The sequence below is a fragment of the Colias philodice genome, chromosome 2 (genome assembly GCF_061535455.1).
Source record: "Colias philodice isolate Cphi_HAF_F1 chromosome 2, ilColPhil1 Martin Lab GWU primary, whole genome shotgun sequence".
Classification (NCBI taxonomy): Eukaryota; Metazoa; Arthropoda; class Insecta; order Lepidoptera; family Pieridae; genus Colias; species Colias philodice.
In genome coordinates, this window is record NC_143087.1 from 12,659,183 (window position 1) to 12,678,758 (window position 19,576).

Genomic DNA, 19,576 nt, shown 5'->3' on the forward strand with positions numbered 1-19,576 from the left:
TTCTTTCCATTACATAAATGGCGCCATCCCCAATTTGATTAAAACTCATTACTTTAAACAAACAATTATTTTATACTACGTTTGACATTTTGTAAATCTGTACTTTTCGTACTTTAAAATAAATGTATGGCAATCAATCTTGTTTATAGGAAAATATATTTTTTTGTTTCTTATGAAAATTGCGATGGAAAATGAAAGGAGATGGCGCCCACGAACCACTTTATTGAGTGTTGTATATAATTACTGACTAGTTTATTTGAACAATCTTTTAACCTTCTTTGTATCAAAAATTGGCATTTAAGTACAGAAAAAGTACTGCGGCGTATAAGTAACAGATCCAATAAATAAAAACAATACATAATTTGGTATCATCAACTAAATAAACGAAAAACATTAAATTTCTCTTACATAAATGTTAAATATGGATTATTTAACTACAAAAATTATCAATATAAAAGATCGAAATTTATGAATAAATATGGCACTAGAAACTAATTTTACTTTTATTTTTCGTAATTAATTTGGGTGTTTAACATACTGGCCATAATTATCTTATTTCAAAAGTATGCATGTATATTTTTGCATAAAACGATTTAAAAACAGACATATTACATTATTTTATGAAAAAGTCTTATGTGAATATTTTTTTTATAAAAAATGTGCGAGTGACACTTAAGACGAAGACGATAAGATCGATATAAAATCTGATCTTCCAGGGGTTATAATAAGAATTACTTACAGTTTTTTTACATAAAATTTCAAAAAGTACATTATGGTTAATTATTATTCATTTATAGAAAACATCCAGTTAATGTAAAAAAGCATCCAATAAAATATTGTAAAAAATTAGGTTTAAGTCTTGCAAATGTACACTTTATGCAAGTAGAATCGATTAATATTGAATTTTCAGATGACATTCTATAACGATGAATTGTCGTTAAGAAATCAAGAAAAGAGAGCTTAATATCATAAGTAGTTCCCAAGTTCCATGAAAATAATATTATTTATTTTATTGTTTACGAATCGAATTTGTTATCAAAGTAACACAAATTGCATCATACTTATTTTTATCTTATTTGATTGCCTTAAATTGCGTCGTGTTTTTTTATCCGATTTCTATGCCTATTGGCATGCATCTTGTACACTAAAAAAATATTTTTAGGTTGCCATTCCAATGATTCCTTGTCTATGGTACAAAACTTAGTAATCTATGGTCTACTACAGTCTATGGTCAGTTTACAGTTCATCATCAAATCTATCGATATCATTGCCGTATCCCGTAGCCTCGCTGCCCACGAACACGTGGTGATGAGTCAGAATCTCATCATATGATAGGTGATCATCGTGATCATCGTCGGCTGATACGAATAGGTGATCAACTTCTTCTTCTGCTATCTCACTGAAAAAACATGACATTTTAAAATGGTTAATATGCGTTTAGCCTTTCTGTGTGCCTGTTGAATTTGGACACCATTTTTATTACTACAATAGCGGTCCGCCCCGGCTTCGCCCGTGGTACATATTTCGCAATAAAAGGTAGCCTATGTTCTTTCTCAGGGTCTAAAGATTATCTGTGCCAAATTTCATCAAAATCGGTCCAGTAGTTTATGCGTGAAAACCATACACACATACATTCATACATACAAACCTTTCCTCTTTATCTTTCTTATATATAAAAATGAATCGCAAAATGTGTTGGTAAGCGCATAACTCGAGAACGGCTGAACCGATTTCGATAATCCTTTTTTTATTATATTCCTTGAAGTACGAGGATGGTTCTTATGTAGAGAAAACGTAAATATTATGTACCACGGGCGAAGCCGGGGCGGACCGCTAGTTATATAATAATAATAAGTATAGATAAAAGTCAAAATCTAACCGTTTGCAAGCAAACCAAACGGTTTTATACTTTGGCAAAAGTAAACTAGCTACCACCCACGGCTTCACCTACTTAGTCAAAGAAAAATTTGCACAGTTCTTGTGCGATTTCCGGAATTAAAATATCTTATATCCATTTTCAGGTATCAAACTATCTTTCCAGCAAATTTCATTGAAATCGGTTCAGTTGTTTCGGGGTGATGAGACAAACGGAAAGGAGTCACTTTCGCAATTATAATATTCGTTCCATATAAATCTTTAATATTTTTCTTTTATTTTTACGGCTGTGTCGAGAAAAGTTAATAAATCGATTATTTAACCTACGTATGTTATTTTTATGACTCAGTCCTATGTTATAAATGTTCATAAAAATATTTTAATGTAATTTCACACATAGGCGAACATTGTGTGGCGAATTGATGCAATTACAATTACGTGCAAGCGATTCATCTGTACAAATAAATAAATCAATTAATAGCTGTGTGTTTTTTTTTAATTTATTGAGGAGAAAATAAAAATAAATACTACCCAGAAATTTGATCTAACACAAACATGGAATAAAGTTACGACTCGCTGCTTAATAAAATAATATTTAAAAGTCCGGGTGGTGGTGATGATGATGATGATTAAAAATTATGACGATGTTATATATGGTGATGGCGAAAATTAGCTATTTAAAAGCGCTTAAACAAGTCTAGTTGAATATTTTCCTTTGAGTTTTTTTTTTGTGTAAAATCACTTGCTATCCTGTATGACCCAGCCAAGTTTGTTTACTAAATTTCTTTTAGTATTTATTGTTAGACTCACATGTTATCCGATATGACCCAGCCAAGTTTGTCTACTAAAATAATTCGCACACTTCGCAAAGGTGCTCTATTGTCACCAAACCAAAAAAAAATCACGATCTGCTTCAAATATTTTAAATAATGACAAGCAACTTTTTTTTTATTATTTTTTTTTGTAATTTTTTTTAACTATTTTTTAGTTATGTTCTTATAAACTCACGTATTATCCGGTATGACCCAGCGGTGCACCTCCTTCTCATCGAGCATTCCGTCGCGGTTCGAGTCCAGCTCGTGGTCGAACTTGTCGCGTTCGGAAATCAGCCACTCTTTGTCTTGTTGGACTCCTGGTAGTTTGGTTAATGAATATAAATTAATGTCAGTTAAAAATAGAGATAAAATAATTTTTTATTTCATAATACGTGTGTGTGTGGTTATAGAAATTGTAACAAGGCGAAAGCATGTTATACACATAATAACAAAACAGTTTTAGAACAAGTGTTTTAGGAACCCGTTAAATAAAAGTTTTGGGTATGATTAAAGAATAATATGTAGGTAGTTAGTATGTAACTAAAATATTGACATTTTAAGCCCGTTTTTTTCAAAGTTACACAAAAGTTAAAAGTATGGCAATCATCCTCAATAATCTCCCATTTAAAATGCAACAACAAAAGCGTAATTTATAGCCTTTTACAATTGGTAACAAATTGATTACTGAAAACTAAACATAAAGACACACCATAAATCTCATAGGAATCCGTTCTAATCCACATAGTGCTATATCTCACCTCTCTCTCCCACATACTCGTTGAAGTCAATGAGCCCGTCGTTGTTGCTGTCCTTGTCTCGCATCGTCTGCGCCACTAGGTACGGATGCATCACTGAATGTTCTTCTGGGTTTGTGAACACCTGTAACATGATAAATCTATGTATTTATACGTAATATTTTCGTATAGTATTCTATTTTAAAAATATTATATTATATAATTGTCATAGGATTATTTAACTTTACATTCTATCATAGCAGTGAATCTGTAAAATTATGGAATAAGCAAAACTCATGCCCAAGGCGCTGATTGCTCACTCATATTTACCTCATAACTCACACTCAATTCCACAACTCACTCATACTCATCCTATAACTCACTCACTCAGCCTATAACTCACCTCAAACTCAGCCAAGTCCAGTTTCCCGTCACCATCCCGGTCTGCCACTTTCCACATGGTCTTCTCTTCACGAACCAACTACACAAAAATACGATAACAGCAATAAACAACAAAAAAATACAATTTTATATAATTAAAAGCAATTAAAAAAATTTAAAGGTGATTCTGCACATTTATTATTTTATATTCTTTGTTACAATACAATATAACCTTTGCGAAAAATAAATGGCATACGAAACACCTTTTTAAACAATAATTGTAAATTTCTGAACAATTGGCAATAAACATCAAATAGGAGAAAATATTTATTGCATATTTTATTATTTTATATTAAAAGTAACAGCATATTGGTAAGTTTTATTGTTTAGTATTAGTTTAGCAGAATTGTGCTTTTCAATGGATGTCATGTAAAATGTTATGTATTTTAGAAATTTATTGTGTGTCATAGTTTTCGTATACATAATACATGTACATAATCAATTACAAAAAGAAAAAAAAAAGTAGCAAACGTAGCAATACACAATTATAAGTAAATTTTGTTCTCCCTAACACTGAATAGCAAAAGCTTTTAGCTTTAAGGATATTAAAACAATATTAATAAGTAAATATTATTCTGCTACAAGTGGTTTCGCCCTAAGACTGATCGCCCTAAGATAAACTTTCGCATAACTTACCAAGCCAGTATCCCCAGTATCCTCCGGATTGAGTTCCTCCTCGGTATCCACTCCAAACGAGTCGCGCAAGTACTCCGCCCACGTGACCGTCCCGTCACGGTCCTCGTCAGCTTCCGACATGCGCTCCTCCGCTTCTTCCCGCGAGAGATTACTGCAGATGTGGACTTTGTTGTTAGAGGATAGAGTTCAAAGTCATATAGCAGAATAACCCATGGTTCTTTCCATGAGAGCAACGGTTATGAGCTTTGTATTTAGGCGATAAGGTTCAAAGTAGATTATAGCGGTAGATTATAAGTAGATTATAAGCATAACCCATGGCTCCTTCCCAAGGGGCAGTGGATGTAGTATGTACCTTGTATTGAGGGGATAAGGTTCGAAATCGATCAGCATTGTGGGCTTGTAAAGAGTAATATTTATATAGAGAAACCGACATGCATTCTTCAGCCTTCTCCCATGATAGGTTGTAGACTTTGTAGTAAGGGGATAAGATTTGAGATTAATTAGCAGACATACTGATTTCGTAATAGTCGGTTAGACGCAAAATTAAATTGGTAAATACATAACCCAAGGCTCATTCCCACTGTTGGGATGTTATCTTGTCAAGGGGATATGGTACAAAATTGGTTAGCAGACAATATGTGCATGATAATACACAGCAAATAGTAGACAGTAGAGATAAAATCAACAGCTTATTTAAAATAGCAAAAGAAATTATGAGGTACTACTGAGCAATTTTATTTTACTGATAATTTTTGTGTATGATAATTAAAATTACATAAATATGTTAGTAGATAAATAAGCACTAACTATATTAAAATTTATTAATATTTTCAAGGTATAAAATTGAAAAAGTTTTAATAATTAATATAATTTATCTTGAATTTCCTTAATATAATTGCATGCTTGATCACTGAGCAAATTGCAACTGCTGTCTCAGGTGCAAATGTTATGAAATGACCATAATATGCATTATAATCATTTTAGAAAGAGCAAAAATTTAAAATCATTAAGATGGATTGATGCTGAGAGAGATGATTGCCAAGTATTTATCCCATTACAAGTATTTTTCATAGTAGAATAATATAGTTGCCGTAAAAAATATATATTTAAATATTATTTGAATATTTTTTGTTTACAGAACTAGATGAAACCAGTAAGGTGGTTTATATTTGTTTTCAGAGTAATATTGAATATTTAATCAAATAAATTATCTCACATAAAAGAGTTCAAGATCCATTTCCTAAGTTCATCCCGGTTGATGAACTTGTCTCCGTTGAGGTCCATCTTAGGCAGCAGCAGTTCCAGCCGCCGCTTCGACTCCTCGGGCGACAGCTTGTCAAATTCCTCAGCCTCCTTCACACTGCCTATCGAGTAATAATAAGTCACAATCAGTGTTGCTGGCACGAGAATGTATAAAGAGTGTTTCACAGACATCTCGCTATCGCTCGCCTTATCAACTGAGCATTGCAAAACCCAGCGTGCGCGTTAAATGTAAACACCTATAAGTAAACCGTACCTAAAATCGCTTCATGATCGAACTCGACGTTATGACCCGCGTCGTTGTAGTGCTCTGCATCTCGCGGCCGGTACGCCCCGTCCGACTCCCGCTCCGTGTTATCCAAGCTATGGCTATGCACCGCCGCCGACGCGCAGTGTAATAAAATATTCGGTGTTAACAATAACACAAATGATACGAAGTGTTGAAAGTTCATTTTGTTTGAAATGTTACTGTTTTAGGTTACAAGTCGTTTTTCATTCAACGCTATGTGTAATATTTATGTTACTATAACATTCTTTCAGTTTGTTCTAAAATAAAACGAAATGCTTTATTTTTACAAAGTATAAATAAAAATTGACACTTTGCAGACTGAAGCGACACTGACAATCTCACTGACAATTGACATTGACTTTTTAGTTTTTAAGAAAATGACAGCTAACTAACAGTAAGTTGCGTTCATAAATTGATAGATGGACTCAAGGATGTAGTTAATTTTTTTAATGCACGTAATAGATTTCAAAAACCTTGTGCTGTTATAATATGTTAAGAAAATCATATTAGAATAATATATATAATATACCTAATAGCTAAATGAAATTATGTTAAGAAAACGAAATTGAAAGCGATTCTCGCTAACCATTTACTGATTCAAAATTAGTCGCGTAAAAAAACCGTCCGAGCAGCTGTTTTTAATGCTTTTCTTTACTCGTAAGATGCGCGGCTCGGCGCCCGGCGGTTGGGCCAAAGTAGCATTTTAGCCTAAACTGAGCAAAATAAAACAACATTTTTAACATGCATTAATTTATTATATTTATTTACTTTAACTAAAAAGTATATGCCATAAAAAATAACAATTAAATGAATCATTTTAATAAATTTTCAGCAGCCAAAATTATCAATGAAATACGTCGGCCTGCGACGTGGCCGGGGTAGGTTTTAAGAAAATTCGAGAGGTGCTTGCGAACTTCGCCCACGACCAGCGGCAAGTGACATCGTGTTGTTGGATCTCTTGCATCCAAGTTTATTAAAGCCTCTTCAAGATATCTGCAAATGTGGATAAAAAAAGTTATTGGTAGAGTTGAGTTGAGTGTGGTCGAGTTGCAGAGTTATATTTTTATTTATCGTTATTTAACTACTTTTCTTTGTTCATTGATTTTTATTAAATATTCATTATATCAAAATTCATAATATAAAGATTAACACTTAAATACACTTGTACTAAAATACCTAGCGTGTATATATTTTAACTAGCTTCCGCCCACGACTTTGTACGTGCATCCCCGTTTTTCCCCGTTCCCGCAAGAATTTCGGGAAATCCTTTCTTAGCGGATGCCTATATCCTAACATCTACCTGCATGCCAAATTTCAGCCCGATACGTCCAGTGGTTTGGGGTGTGCGTTGATAGATCACTTTATCAGTCACCTTTGAGTTTTATATACAGTCAAACCTGGGTAAGTGAGAACTGGATAAGTGAGAAAACTCGAGTGAGAGTAATAGTGAGGACCCGTCATTTTAAGCTCCCAAAACCTTTATTAGCGAGAAACAGAAACCTCTGTAAGAGAGAGTCGTTTTTCCCGCATGGACCTCCGTAAGTGAGACTGCTACTTATATCTATACCTCTATAAGCGACAGTCGAGCTTTATTTATTTATATTATTTAGGAGGAACTATAGCTACAATAAAAATACATACATACATAAAAGATACACACATACAGTAACAAATGACAAAACAAATTACAAATTTAACATCTGCTATTTTATGACTCATTCTTAACTTTCGTGGAACTTCCTACCATTGTTTTTCTATTGTTTTCTCGTCAATATTGTACCTATTTTATTTGGGTAAACGAAATTGACGGATTTTTTTAAGGCGACTACACCACCGAAACTAGCGCCCCCCCAACATTTTATTTTTTTACTCCTAAACCAGATCAAATTTAAAAATCTAGCTCGGTACTTTGCTAGTATATTACTTGTAGTATTTTTGGTATTACTTTTCATTATTTTGCATTCGGTAAATTAGGAGAACTTTTGATTACCGCCAAAAGTGGCCACTTTTGGCGGTAATCAAAAGTTCTCTAGAATAATGAACAGTTAGAATAGTGAAAAGTAATACCAAAAATACTACAAGTAATATACTAGCAAAGTATCGAGCTAGATTTTTTAAATTTGATCTGGTTAAGGAGTAAAAAAATAAAATGTTCGGTGGCGCTAGTTTCGGTGGTGTAGGCCAGAGGCCTCTTAAGTGTAAATAAGTTCTAAATAAAATAAAATTACATAGTGCATGAATTTTTGACTTGTTATTACTGCGTAACTTTGATAGCGGTTTGATAGATAACTCAACACAAATATTTTTTTCGAAACAGCTGCTATCGGCTTTAAAAAGAGTAGAAAATAAATATCATTTTCATAAATATTCCTAATTTATCCTCTATTTTACAAAGATGGAGTTCAAACATTGCATTTAATTTAAAAAAATGACGAAAAGTTAGCAATAAAAAAAATAATCTCACCTGCACTTCAACTGCGTCTCATGCAGCATATCCGTAGCGAGCTGCTGCACGAGCGACAGCAGCGTGTGTTGCTGCAAGCGTGGCGCAAGAGTCGGCCCTGCTGCTCTACAAGCCGCTACTACCAGAGACAAGTCACGAGCCGATAGGGCCTGCTCGAAGGACTCGTTCACTTTACCCTCGCTGATTAGCTTGTTGATCATGGCTGATTTTAACTGTAAATTATAGATTATGTAAATAAATAAAATAAAAATCGATCGTAAATTCGAATAAAAAAAATCGAGCGAGGGTCCTGGTCGCGGGCAGAGAGCGCTTGCTCGAAAAATTCGTTCACTTTGCCCTCGCTGATTTTTTAACTGGAATTTGTTTGAACATTTGATTTAAAAAAGATTACAAAAAATTTGAATGAGGGCCATTCTGCGCTACAAGCTGACGAATCAAAATATTTTCTAAGTCTAGCTGAATAAATAAAATATGTTCGTGTGAAATACTTAAATACAATATTTTATTACCAATTGTTCAACAATAGATTTGGAAGGGTCAGGTGGCTGGGATGGGCTAGCGGGTATATCTTCCTCTGGTGTCTCTGGTCTCTCTGGGAACTCCGGTTTTGGCAACAGTTGCGGTGTCAGAATGTCCCATAGATTTTGGCGCCATTCCTTGAGTTCTTTTTTCAAAATCCTATCGATTAAAGGTTTTTTAGTCTAATTATAATAATTATTGATGTGCGAATAATTAATAATAATAAGAACTAGCTGTGCTAGCGTGTAAATATGTAATTTATGAATACTCAGACATAGATATGTTACAAATTTAAAACAAATTTAAGAGACGAATATATTGTAAAAAATATTGCAACGTCTTACTCTTCCAATGTCTCCTGTAACGATTTTCCGTACTCTTCTGTGCTTCGAGGATTTTCACGTTTTTCCACCGCGCGTGTGATGGACAGGGTGGTCTCTTGAACCGACTGGCAGAAGTATTCCGAGTTTCTATCTACTATGTAACATTTAATTAAATTATGTTTATTTTTCACCAAACAAACACTTCAGCTCATAAATTTAAAATACTAGCTTATCGCCCGCAGCATTGCCCGCGTAGTCAAAGCAAAACCCGCATAGTTCCCGTTCCCGTGGAATTTTCGCGATAAAAAAATCCTATGTCATAATCCAAGTTACCCTCTATGACATAGAGACCTCTTGAAATTTGCCAATACACATAGAGTCTATGTGTATTGGCAAATTTCATTAAGGACCAACAAACATACAAACTTTCGCATTTATAATATTAGGATCTCACATTCACGAAACGCATTGTGCAGTGTCCTCTTCGCCTGTCGGACCACCTTCGCCTGGAAGCTGTTCAGCACAGGCCGGTACGTATCCGGGAAGGCTTGTTTGATGCTGTTGCTGATGATAGACCTCAGGCAGTCTACCGTTGTGGTTACCACGCGGTCTTTGAACTCCTGTTGAAAGAGAGGATGATTTTGGAAGTAATAAAATAGAACGCGATTCGTGAATGGTTACTTTATTTATGAAATAACTAGCTTTCCGCCCGCGGCTTCGCCCGCGTTTTCAGAGAAAAACCCGTTCCCGTAGGATTTCCGGGATAAAAATAAAACCTATCCTATGTCCTTTCTCGGGTATCAAAATATATCTATACCAAATTTCATGCAAATTGGTTAAGTAGTTCAGGCGTGATTGAGTAACAGACAGACAGACAGAGTTACTTTCGCATTTATAATATTAGTATGGATGAAGTTTATTTTACAAGACTCTGACCATCTTCGAACTAACTAGTGGTTTCCTAGTAGGTACTCTTGTCACTAAGCATACAAAATTTCATGAGAATCGGTCAAGCCGTTTCGGAAATATATAGTAACTAACATTGTGGCACGTTTATAGAGAAGAGAAGTGGTTTTCTTTTATTATACTTACGTCACTTTGTAACAATTCAGTAACTGCATTATCAATTTCTGCATTTAGCTCTTGCGCAGTAATGGCGTCAAGCAACCTCTTGCTGGGTTCGTCGGATCTTTTTGGTGAATCCTCTTTTCTTTCCGGACTGAAAATTTATATTATAAGTAACTTATATTTAGTTAAGTACCTTTAAAATATTTTAAATTCGTGTTCGTTATACCACACAAGAACAGCTGAACAGATTTTAATGATTTTTCGGTTCGTTGGATTAGACTTTAAAAAATTTAAAAAACGAATCGACTGGGTAAGAACTTAAACGGACGAAATATATTAATATGTTGTTATTTCTCACCTTAAATTTCGTACGCGTGGGTACAATAATAATTGGATATTGTTCATTTTATGTACCACATCCATAACCTCCTGTTTCGCTGATTCTATGGCATGAACAACCGCATTTGCTTGGACTGAAAGGTTGTGGAATTGATTGCGCTTACACATTGCGAACAAAATTTACATATAAAAATTTGAATATTTTATGATGTATCAAAGCATAGTAGGTATAAGGATATTATCTTTGACAGTATATATGTAAAAACATATATGTAAAAACATAAGATAATAAGTACTTTTGTACTTACTGGACATATTATCAAGCTTTTTCATCAAAGACCTGAAAGGGCTTTCTGGATCGTCCATTATGCTATGGAAGTGCATATCGAATCGAAGCGAATCTTTTCCCGCTTCATCTTGTGGTTCCCATTCATATGAAGATTCACTGTTTGCACGATTATCAGAATAATCATGATCGTTACTGTTATTAATGTGCAGGTTTCCAGTGGATTTTGATCTGTTTAAATTAGTTTCCGAGTTAATCACCATTTTAACTTCACTTCTTCTTCTTCTTCTTCTTCTTCTTCTTTTTCAAATGGCAACTCCCGATCCCAGTGAGGACGGATTCTGCCAATGTCAAGTTTTGAACGGATGGTCAGTTTAAGTTAATGCTTATGTTAAGCGTGCTCTGTGCTGAGGAAAAATCACGGTTGAGATGATTTACTTTTTATTTACTGAAAGACTTCTTACATGGAGCTGTATAACCTGACAAAGAACAAATATTAGTTATAGACAACACAACACATCACAAAAGCATAACATAAAATAGGTATAGGTAGTCAGTGGGAGTTCAAAATTTTAGATTGTTAAAATTGATAAATTTTGATAGGATATTCACAAATGAGGTAGGGACAAGGCAAAGTAAACACTTAAAATTAGTAGGGAGGGGAACATCTGGGGGAAGGATATCCAGAAGTGAGATACGGAGCTTAGGGCAAACAAAGAATAAATGGTCATAACTTCCTTCGTCTATACCACACTCACAGAGAGAATGGTCACGAACATGAATTTTAAATAAATGATTAGGAGTGGTATTGTGACCCAAACGGAGGCGGCAAATGGTGGAAACAGTAGGCTTGTCTATATTAGGGAAACGGAAGAACCAGGGCTTACGTGGAATTGAGGGTTGGATATCTCTATAAAATTTCCCTTTGGTTGAATTTTTCCACTGACTGTTCCATGTATGATCCAAGCGATCCTTAGAAAGAGAAGAGAGATCGTGGGCATAATTAGAGTAATGCTCCAGAGTACCATGTTGAATGGCAGATTTAGCCAGAACGTCAGCTTTCTCATTGCCTACAATACCAGAATGGCTTGGAATATGTACTAAATCTACCTGAAGCCCTTTTCTGAAGCAGTTGTAAAGTGCGGATTTTATTAGAAAGATGATAGGAAATTTAGACTTTGAGCGGAAAGGGTTAGAAGTAATAGTCTGAAGACAGCTGAGGGAGTCCGAAAAAATAACTGAATTTTGGAGATTATGAGAGTCGATAAAATTGAGAGCTTCCAAGATAGCTGTGGCTTCACCAGTAAAAACAGAAGAGAGAGGGGGACATTTAAATTGTAAAATAGTGTTAGAGTTATGGTGCCATACAGCAACCCCTACAGCAAGATGTTTTGACACTTTTGAGGCATCCGTAAAAAAAAGATTATAACCACGCCAGTAGGAAGAAACCAGACAGTTAAAAGCAACATTAGAATCTGGAGCATATTTTTGAATACCAGAACTCATATTAATGTTGGGGTTAAAAACTAGTGCATGAAACGGAGTTGAATATAAAGGATGGATACTAAATTGGGATGTTGGATCCGGAAGGCGGTTAAATTTGATGAGACTTTTAAGTAGGCAAGGAAAATCAGATGGACGACGGAGGTTATTTAGAGTAAGTATTTGAAGTAGATTTCGAATTTTAGGAAGAAGGGGATGAGAGGATAATTGTATAAGCCGAAAGAAATACTTGTCTGACAGATATTGACGGCGGAGATATAAAGGAGGGTCTACACATTCTACCTGAAGGGCATTGACTGGGGTAGACTTCATGGCACCTATAATGAGTCGCAGACACTTGTATTGTATTCTGTCCAATTTTATTAAAGCTGTTTTATTGCAAGGTTCTAAGATGAACGACGCATAATCCAAATGGCTACGGATTATAGCATTATAAACTAGTTTTTGACAGTATGGATGTGATCCCCACCAAACACCAGCTAGGGAGCGTAAAACATTAATACCCTTTTCGCACTTCTGAGAAATGTAGTTAGTGTGAGCCATACCATTCAGCTTTTGGTCAAGCACCACCCCTAGAAATTTAATCTTGTTGACTACAGGGATTGAGGAGTTTTCTAGTAATATTACCGGCTGTGGGATCAAGCGTTTTTTCGTGAACACAACTACATTGCTTTTGCTGGGCGATAGTGACAAGCCATGATCGTTCATCCAATTTTCCAAATAAGATAAGGCGCTGTTAAGTCGAAAGGTAATCACATCCATATTCTCTGACGAAGTATACAATGCTATATCGTCCGCATACTGCAGAACGCTACAATACGATGGAATGGCTTTATCCAAATCCCAGGTGTATATAGAATACAATAATGGACTCAAAACGGAACCTTGAGGGAGGCCTTTAAATACATGTCTAGTAGGTGTGTCTTTAGAACAGCGTACTTGTATCGTCCTCAACATTAATAAGTTGAAGATGAAATGTATCATCCTCTCAGGCAAACTCAGCTGTAACATTTTCTGTCTGAGCACTGGAAGAAGAACATTATCGTACGCTGAAACTACATCCAAAAATACGCCAACCAAATACTGTTTATTGTGAAAAGAGGAACGAATGTCAGTTGTTAAAATACTAAGACTGTCTAATACACTCAAACCTTTCCTAAAGCCATATTGGGAACTAGCTAGGAGGCCCCTGTTCTCGACCAGCCATTCTAGACGATTTTTAATAAGGTGTTCGGTGATTTTGGCTAAGGTAGAAGACAGGGCGATTGGTCTATAGGAATTGGGGTTAAGGGGATCCTTGCCGGGTTTGGGGATAGGAATAATAAGCTGGGATTTCCAAGAGTCCGGAATAATGGCATGTAAAAAGAAAATGTTAATTAAATTTAGAAAAAAAGATTTTGTTTGATCGCCTGACTTGCAAAGAAAAGAATATGGTATACCATCAACCCCAGGGGATGAGTCTTTTAAGCCATCAAGAACCGTAACAAGTTCTTGCAAGGTGAATGGGCAATCCATACTGTCGTATGATACTAAATTATGGGGAGGACAAGGAAAATGATCAGAAGAGGGGACAAATGGAGGGGATAGTTTGTCAATGAAATCATCAAGCCAAACGTCTGAGTTGTTGGATACTCTATTTTTATCACATAGAGCTCCACGGAAACGGCGAATACTATTCCACATTAATGATGGCGGGGTTTTTGGAGATAAGCTCTCACAGAAACGGATCCAACCCTGTTTCTTTTTTTTTGATAGCACCCGTTTAGTTCGTGCTGCAATTTTCTTATAATTAATAAAGTTCTCATAAGACATACTGGAATCATATCTTAGCTCGGCTTCTTTACGGTCCTTAACTATGGCAGTACACTCATGGTCCCACCAGGGAGGGGATAGCTTCTTAAAAGACAGAGTTGAATAAGTTTTCAATGGGAAAGATTCGGTAGCAGTAGTCTCGAGACAGTTAACAAAAAGAGAATAAGATTCCAAACAATTCTCAGGTGAAGCATTTGGGAGATTACTTATTTTGGTATCAAGGGAGTTGGCAAATTTCTCCCAGTCGGCATTGCCTAACTTAAATTTGAGCAAAGGTGGGAAAGCTCTAGTGGGAACATGGACTGTGCGTGAGCAGGAGATGAGGATTGGAAAATGGTCGCTCCCATGAGTAGAGGAAAGCGTAGAACAAGAAAAGGAAGGAGCTAAGACAGAAGAGCAAATTGTTAAGTCCACTACAGTATTAGGATTTTGTAATGGGGAGACTCTACGGGTAGGAAGGCAATCGTTAATAATACACATATTCAGATCTTCAAAGAGGTCAACCAAAAGATATCCAAAGGAGTCGCAAATGTACGAGCCCCAAGAAGTATGGTGGCCATTAAAGTCACCCATAATAATAACAGGGGGAGGAAGAGAGGAGATGATTAAGGAAAGCTCTGGAATAAAACTAGGATGGGGATGAGGAACATAAACGGATAAGACTGATATATTAGCAGCTCTAGCTGCAACTGCATTAAAGTTACAGCCATGATGGGGAAGTGGAATTTGTGAAAAGGGAATACTGTTATTCAAGAGCAGAGCACAGCCAGCATAACCATCAGCTCTGTCGTCTCTAAGACAGGAATAGCCCGGAACCCTAAACCGAGAACCGGGCATTAACCATGTCTCTGAGATAGCAAGAACCAAAGGTTTATGATTGGTTATTAATTCAAAAATCTCGTGCTTCTTGGGACGGATACTCTGGGCGTTCCATTGCAGAAACACTAGATCCATAATTGAGGATTGATGAGAAACGGGATAATCTTTCGGCAACGTTGGACGGTAACTGGTGGGGATAAGAAAGTAAAGTCTCTATAAAAGATAAACACATATTAAGTAGATGTTCATCAAAAGGAAGTGAAGAGCCCGTATTAGGGAGAGCACAACCATTAGAAAGGGAGGAGGGAGGTTCACGAATGATAGAATGATGTGCATCCTTATCATAAGACTTACCCAGAGGAGCTCGGGAACGGGGGGTCTTAGTGACTGTTTTTCTGTATGAAACATTAGGTGTTGATTGGATAGGAGGATTAAATTGGGAAGACGGGAGGCTTTGGGAATGTATAGATAAAGGATTCTGTATCTGAATATTCTCAGCATAGGATCTACGAGCTGACGGGATGACTCTAGAAGCCTCCTCAAAAGATATCCCTTCAGATGCCATTAACTGCTTAATGGCCTTTTGCCTAGCTTGTTCGGGGCATTTCCTATCAGTGGCATAATGCTTACCAGTACAATGGAGGCATGTTGCATCAGACTCTAAAATTGGACAAGAGTCGCCCAAATGGGCCTGTGAGCATTTGAAACAACGTTCCTTAGAGCGACATTGGTCGCGTACATGTCCAAACCGACAGCATTTATAACATTGAATTGTGGGGTATTGGTACACTTCTACTGGCATGGAGTTGTAAAGGCAGTATATTCTTTCTGGACGAACTTGGCCTTGAAAGGTCAAAACAACGGTTTGAGATGGTGACCATGAAGTAACACCATCTATTCTAATTTTTTTATTAAGCCGTCTGGCTTTCAATATTTTGCCTCTTCCACCTGGGAAATCCACATGGCTGATAAATTCTTCCATAGACCACTCCGTAGGGACACCTTTGACAATGCCCATACGAGTGATGTGAAAAGTTGGAATGGAGGCTTGGTAATTTGAATCTTTAAGAGGGGGGAAATTTATAAAATTATTTGCGTCACAAGCGGTATTGAATTCTACAGAAATTTTATTACGTCCAATAGCTTTAACTCCATCCTTGGCTATGTTAGCTACACGATTGTTGTAAAGGAAAGATCCAAATTTGATCGGTCTGATGGTTAAACCCGCCGCAGGATCGGCCTCTGTACGGGACACATAGACAATAAAGGGACCACTGTCATTGTCGGAATATGTAATGGGATTAGACAAAATGGGATCCACATATGAACTTTGAGACGATGCGATCGCGTAGTTGTTAACTGTAACATGTCTTTTAGGTGGGATCATATCTGTATCAGCAACGGATGGCTCTGACCGTTGTCTCTTATTACTTGTATGCTCCGCTTCCATCACCTCACCCTGGATGTCAGGAGGTTTACCAGGGTCGGGAGGATCAGGATTCATGATGGGTGAGGAAAGTTAGTAAATAAACGCTTACCCCAATATATATATATAGAGACAATCACAAATTTGGTTATCACTACCAGTTTACACTAAAAAAGAGTGTTCTCAACAAGTTAATTAACAAAAATCTCAATGGCACGTGTTTTCTCCGACACAACAAAGATCGAAAAAAAAACTTTTAACTTCACGATTATGCTGTAACCTCAATATGTGTTCGCGATTTTTTTATGGATACCTTCATTTTTGTTATAATTTTTTGACCGGAAATTAATCAAAATTTTGATTGCAATATCAAAATATTTGGAAGAAGCGAAAACAAAAAATATGTTAATTAGATAGTACCTACCTAAAATGAGCAAATTTTTACGAAGTAATGGCACAGTACTGGTTCGAAATGGAAAAATAAATATTTTGTGTTTGATAGTCCATTTACAGACAAGAATAGAAACGCATTGAGCATCATATATAACAATGTTGGAGGATAAAATTGAAAGTATTCAACAAGATAGCAGGAAGTCAAACTTTGAAATTAAAAATGTGCCTTTAAAACCCAATGAAGCTAAAACGGATTTAGTAGACATGGTTCTATGCCTGTCTCGGACTATTGGATGTCAGATTAACAAGTCTGACCTAAAGGATGTCTATAGAGTACGTGCTAAAAAAGATACACCTAAAAACACTACAATAATAGTTGAGACCTCATCTACCATTTGTAAAAATGAAATGTTAAGATTGAGCAAGGCATTCAACATAAGGCAGAAAACAAAACTTTGTGCCAAGCACCTAGGCTTTACTTCATCTGCCGATACTCCTATATATATATCAAGTCAACTAACTGCCAAGGGAGCTCGTCTTCACTTTCTCGCGCGAGATTTGGTTAAACGCAAACTCTACAAGTACTGCTGGACAGCTTATGGGAAAGTTTATTTAAGAAAAGACGACAGCTCAAAAATTATATTAGTTAGAAATGAGGCACAAATCCAAGACATTTCACTCAAAGAAAAATGACTATGCCGCAACTTCCGCTATTCTTTAACATTCAGCTTGTTTATATTATTAGTTAGTTTAAGTCTTGCCTTTATTGTAATAGTAACTTCCTACTCAACCAATCAAAACATTCACACTTACACAATACAAACACACACACACATAAACAAATATTATAAACTCATTAAGTACATTTCTAAACAAACTCTCTTGTATAAAATACATCTACATGCACAACATTTCTCTCAGTCTCCCTTAAATAGGTTATTAAATTATTATATTTTATATGTTACGTCTTTATTCAAATACACTAATATTCCCTGTACCAACATGCATACACCAATCCTTTATATTCTACAAGCATGGACAGAAATATAGATACATTGCAAGATATAGATAATAGTGAAGCAGCTCGCGTCACACAGTGTGATGTTGAGCAACTATCCACACATATAATTAAAGAAAATCATGATTTAACCATAATTTCTCAGAATATTAGAAGCGTATACAGCAATTGTAATGACCTTTATATTACACTTACTCAACTGAAATGTACAGCAGATATATTGATTCTCACAGAATGTAGACTTACACCAAACAAACCTATTCCTATATTACAAGATTATGTCTCACATGCAACCACGAATCATATCAATCAAAATGACGGTGTAGTAACTTATATTAGAGATTCTTTAGATGCTACAGTAAAAGAGATTAAATTAGATCAAGCTTCCTGCCTACAAATAGAATCGAACAACTACACAATCCTAGGAATTTATCGCTCACCGTCTAATACTAACGCAGACAAATTTATAAACTCTTTAGATAGTCAATTAACCTCTTATAAATCTATTAAAAATACTATCATAACTGGAGATATTAATATAAACATAGTGGCTAAACCAAATGAAAACAATAATGAAAAGAATAATAGAATACGGTATTTAAATATGTTGACAATGCAAGGATTTTTAATTGGGCACACAATACCTACTCGCGAATCTAGTTGTCTTGATCATTTTATGTTAAATATTGAACGAAACAAAACCTGTGCCCACATAATTATTCTTAATACGTCTATAACCGATCACCTGATGATATTTTTACACTTAACTAAAATTTCGTATAATAACTGTCCTAAAACTCTAACAAAAATAAACTTTGATAAAGCTCTTATCGATCTTGCAAATATTAATATCTCAGAATTATTACACTGTGATGACCCTTGTTTATTGACTGATCATTTGATTCAAAAACTTACAACCATCATAAAAGAAAATACAGTGACAACGACTATCTCAAAACAAAAACAAATAATTAAACCATGGATTACAGCAGGTATTTTACGCTGTATAAGAAATAGAAATAAAATGCAAAAGAAACTTAAAATGGATCCTCATAACGAAATACTGAATATTACTTATAAAAGATACCGCAACCATTGTAACAAACTTATAAAAAAACTAAAACGCAATTACGAAAGACAAAATTTAGAAAAATCAACTAAAAATACAAAAAATCTTTGGAAAAACATAAACAAAATTACAAATTTAAAACAGGGAAAGTCGGACAACACAACATTATTAAAAATTAAGAACACACCCCTAGAATCAGTAAATTATGTAAACGCTTACCTAGCTAATATCGGGAATAAACTTGCGGACGAGATAGGAAAATCTAACATAGGTGTAAACACGCTTGATGACGAAGATACAAATTTAACTTCACTTTGTTTACTGGATACAGATGTTGATGAGGTTCATAAAATTATATCCAATTTAAAAGATGACAGTGCTCCCGGATGGGATGGTATCTCATCGAAATTTTTAAAATTAGCTGTAGTAGAACTGGCTCCTATTATTTGTCATTTAGCAAACCTATGCTTTCAGCAAGGTGTTTTTC

General features: G+C 35.4%; 4 protein-coding genes across 5 annotated transcripts; 1 reads left to right on the top strand and 3 right to left on the bottom strand.

Moving 5' to 3' along the window:
* Positions 1-1,155: 1,155 nt before the first annotated feature.
* LOC149490865 (reticulocalbin-2) lies at positions 1,156-6,368 on the bottom strand. Its single transcript, XM_089709257.1, has 7 exons — positions 6,018-6,368; positions 5,718-5,865; positions 4,502-4,652; positions 3,828-3,905; positions 3,449-3,569; positions 2,884-3,007; positions 1,156-1,399 (listed from the first exon to the last, which is right to left on the bottom strand). The coding sequence occupies exons 1-7, from the start codon at positions 6,211-6,213 to the stop codon at positions 1,237-1,239; spliced, it is 981 nt and encodes a 326-aa protein (XP_089565383.1). The 5' UTR covers positions 6,214-6,368; the 3' UTR covers positions 1,156-1,236.
* A 421-nt stretch (positions 6,369-6,789) lies between these two features.
* Positions 6,790-16,865, bottom strand: LOC149490866 (uncharacterized). 2 transcript variants are annotated; one of them, XM_089709299.1, is made up of 9 exons: positions 16,722-16,865; positions 11,072-11,528; positions 10,783-10,897; positions 10,449-10,575; positions 9,811-9,976; positions 9,378-9,507; positions 9,024-9,192; positions 8,515-8,726; positions 6,790-7,043 (listed from the first exon to the last, which is right to left on the bottom strand). In XM_089709299.1, exons 2-9 carry the CDS (start codon positions 11,310-11,312, stop codon positions 6,863-6,865), a joined length of 1,341 nt encoding a protein of 446 aa, XP_089565425.1. In that variant the 5' UTR covers positions 11,313-11,528; positions 16,722-16,865; the 3' UTR covers positions 6,790-6,862. The 2 variants fall into 2 exon arrangements, with proteins under 2 accessions (XP_089565425.1, XP_089565416.1); XM_089709290.1 differs by having other exon boundaries at positions 9,378-9,510.
* LOC149490867 (uncharacterized) lies at positions 15,254-16,726 on the bottom strand. The gene has a single exon (XM_089709276.1). It carries the CDS (start codon positions 16,685-16,687, stop codon positions 15,254-15,256), a length of 1,434 nt encoding a protein of 477 aa, XP_089565402.1. The 5' UTR covers positions 16,688-16,726.
* Positions 16,689-18,013, top strand: LOC149490868 (uncharacterized). The gene is made up of 2 exons (XM_089710415.1): positions 16,689-16,692; positions 17,145-18,013. Exons 1-2 carry the CDS (start codon positions 16,689-16,691, stop codon positions 17,693-17,695), a joined length of 555 nt encoding a protein of 184 aa, XP_089566541.1. The 3' UTR covers positions 17,696-18,013.
* Positions 18,014-19,576: the final 1,563 nt, after the last annotated feature.

Coding starts and splice junctions, on each gene's coding strand:
- LOC149490865 (XM_089709257.1), bottom strand. CDS start 6,213: ATGAACTTTCAACACTTCGTATCATTTGTGTTATTGTTAACACCGAAT. Junction 5,866..6,017: donor CGATCATGAAGCGATTTTAG/GTACGGTTTACT, acceptor ATTACTCGATAG/GCAGTGTGAAGGAGGCTGAG. Junction 3,570..3,827: donor TGGACTTGGCTGAGTTTGAG/GTGAGTTATAGG, acceptor ATCATGTTACAG/GTGTTCACAAACCCAGAAGA.
- LOC149490866 (XM_089709290.1), bottom strand. CDS start 11,312: ATGGTGATTAACTCGGAAACTAATTTAAACAGATCAAAATCCACTGGA. Junction 10,576..10,782: donor CCACGCGTACGAAATTTAAG/GTGAGAAATAAC, acceptor ATAAATTTTCAG/TCCGGAAAGAAAAGAGGATT. Junction 7,044..8,514: donor GAGACGCAGTTGAAGTGCAG/GTGAGATTATTT, acceptor CCACATTTGCAG/ATATCTTGAAGAGGCTTTAA.
- LOC149490867 (XM_089709276.1), bottom strand. CDS start 16,687: ATGAATCCTGATCCTCCCGACCCTGGTAAACCTCCTGACATCCAGGGT.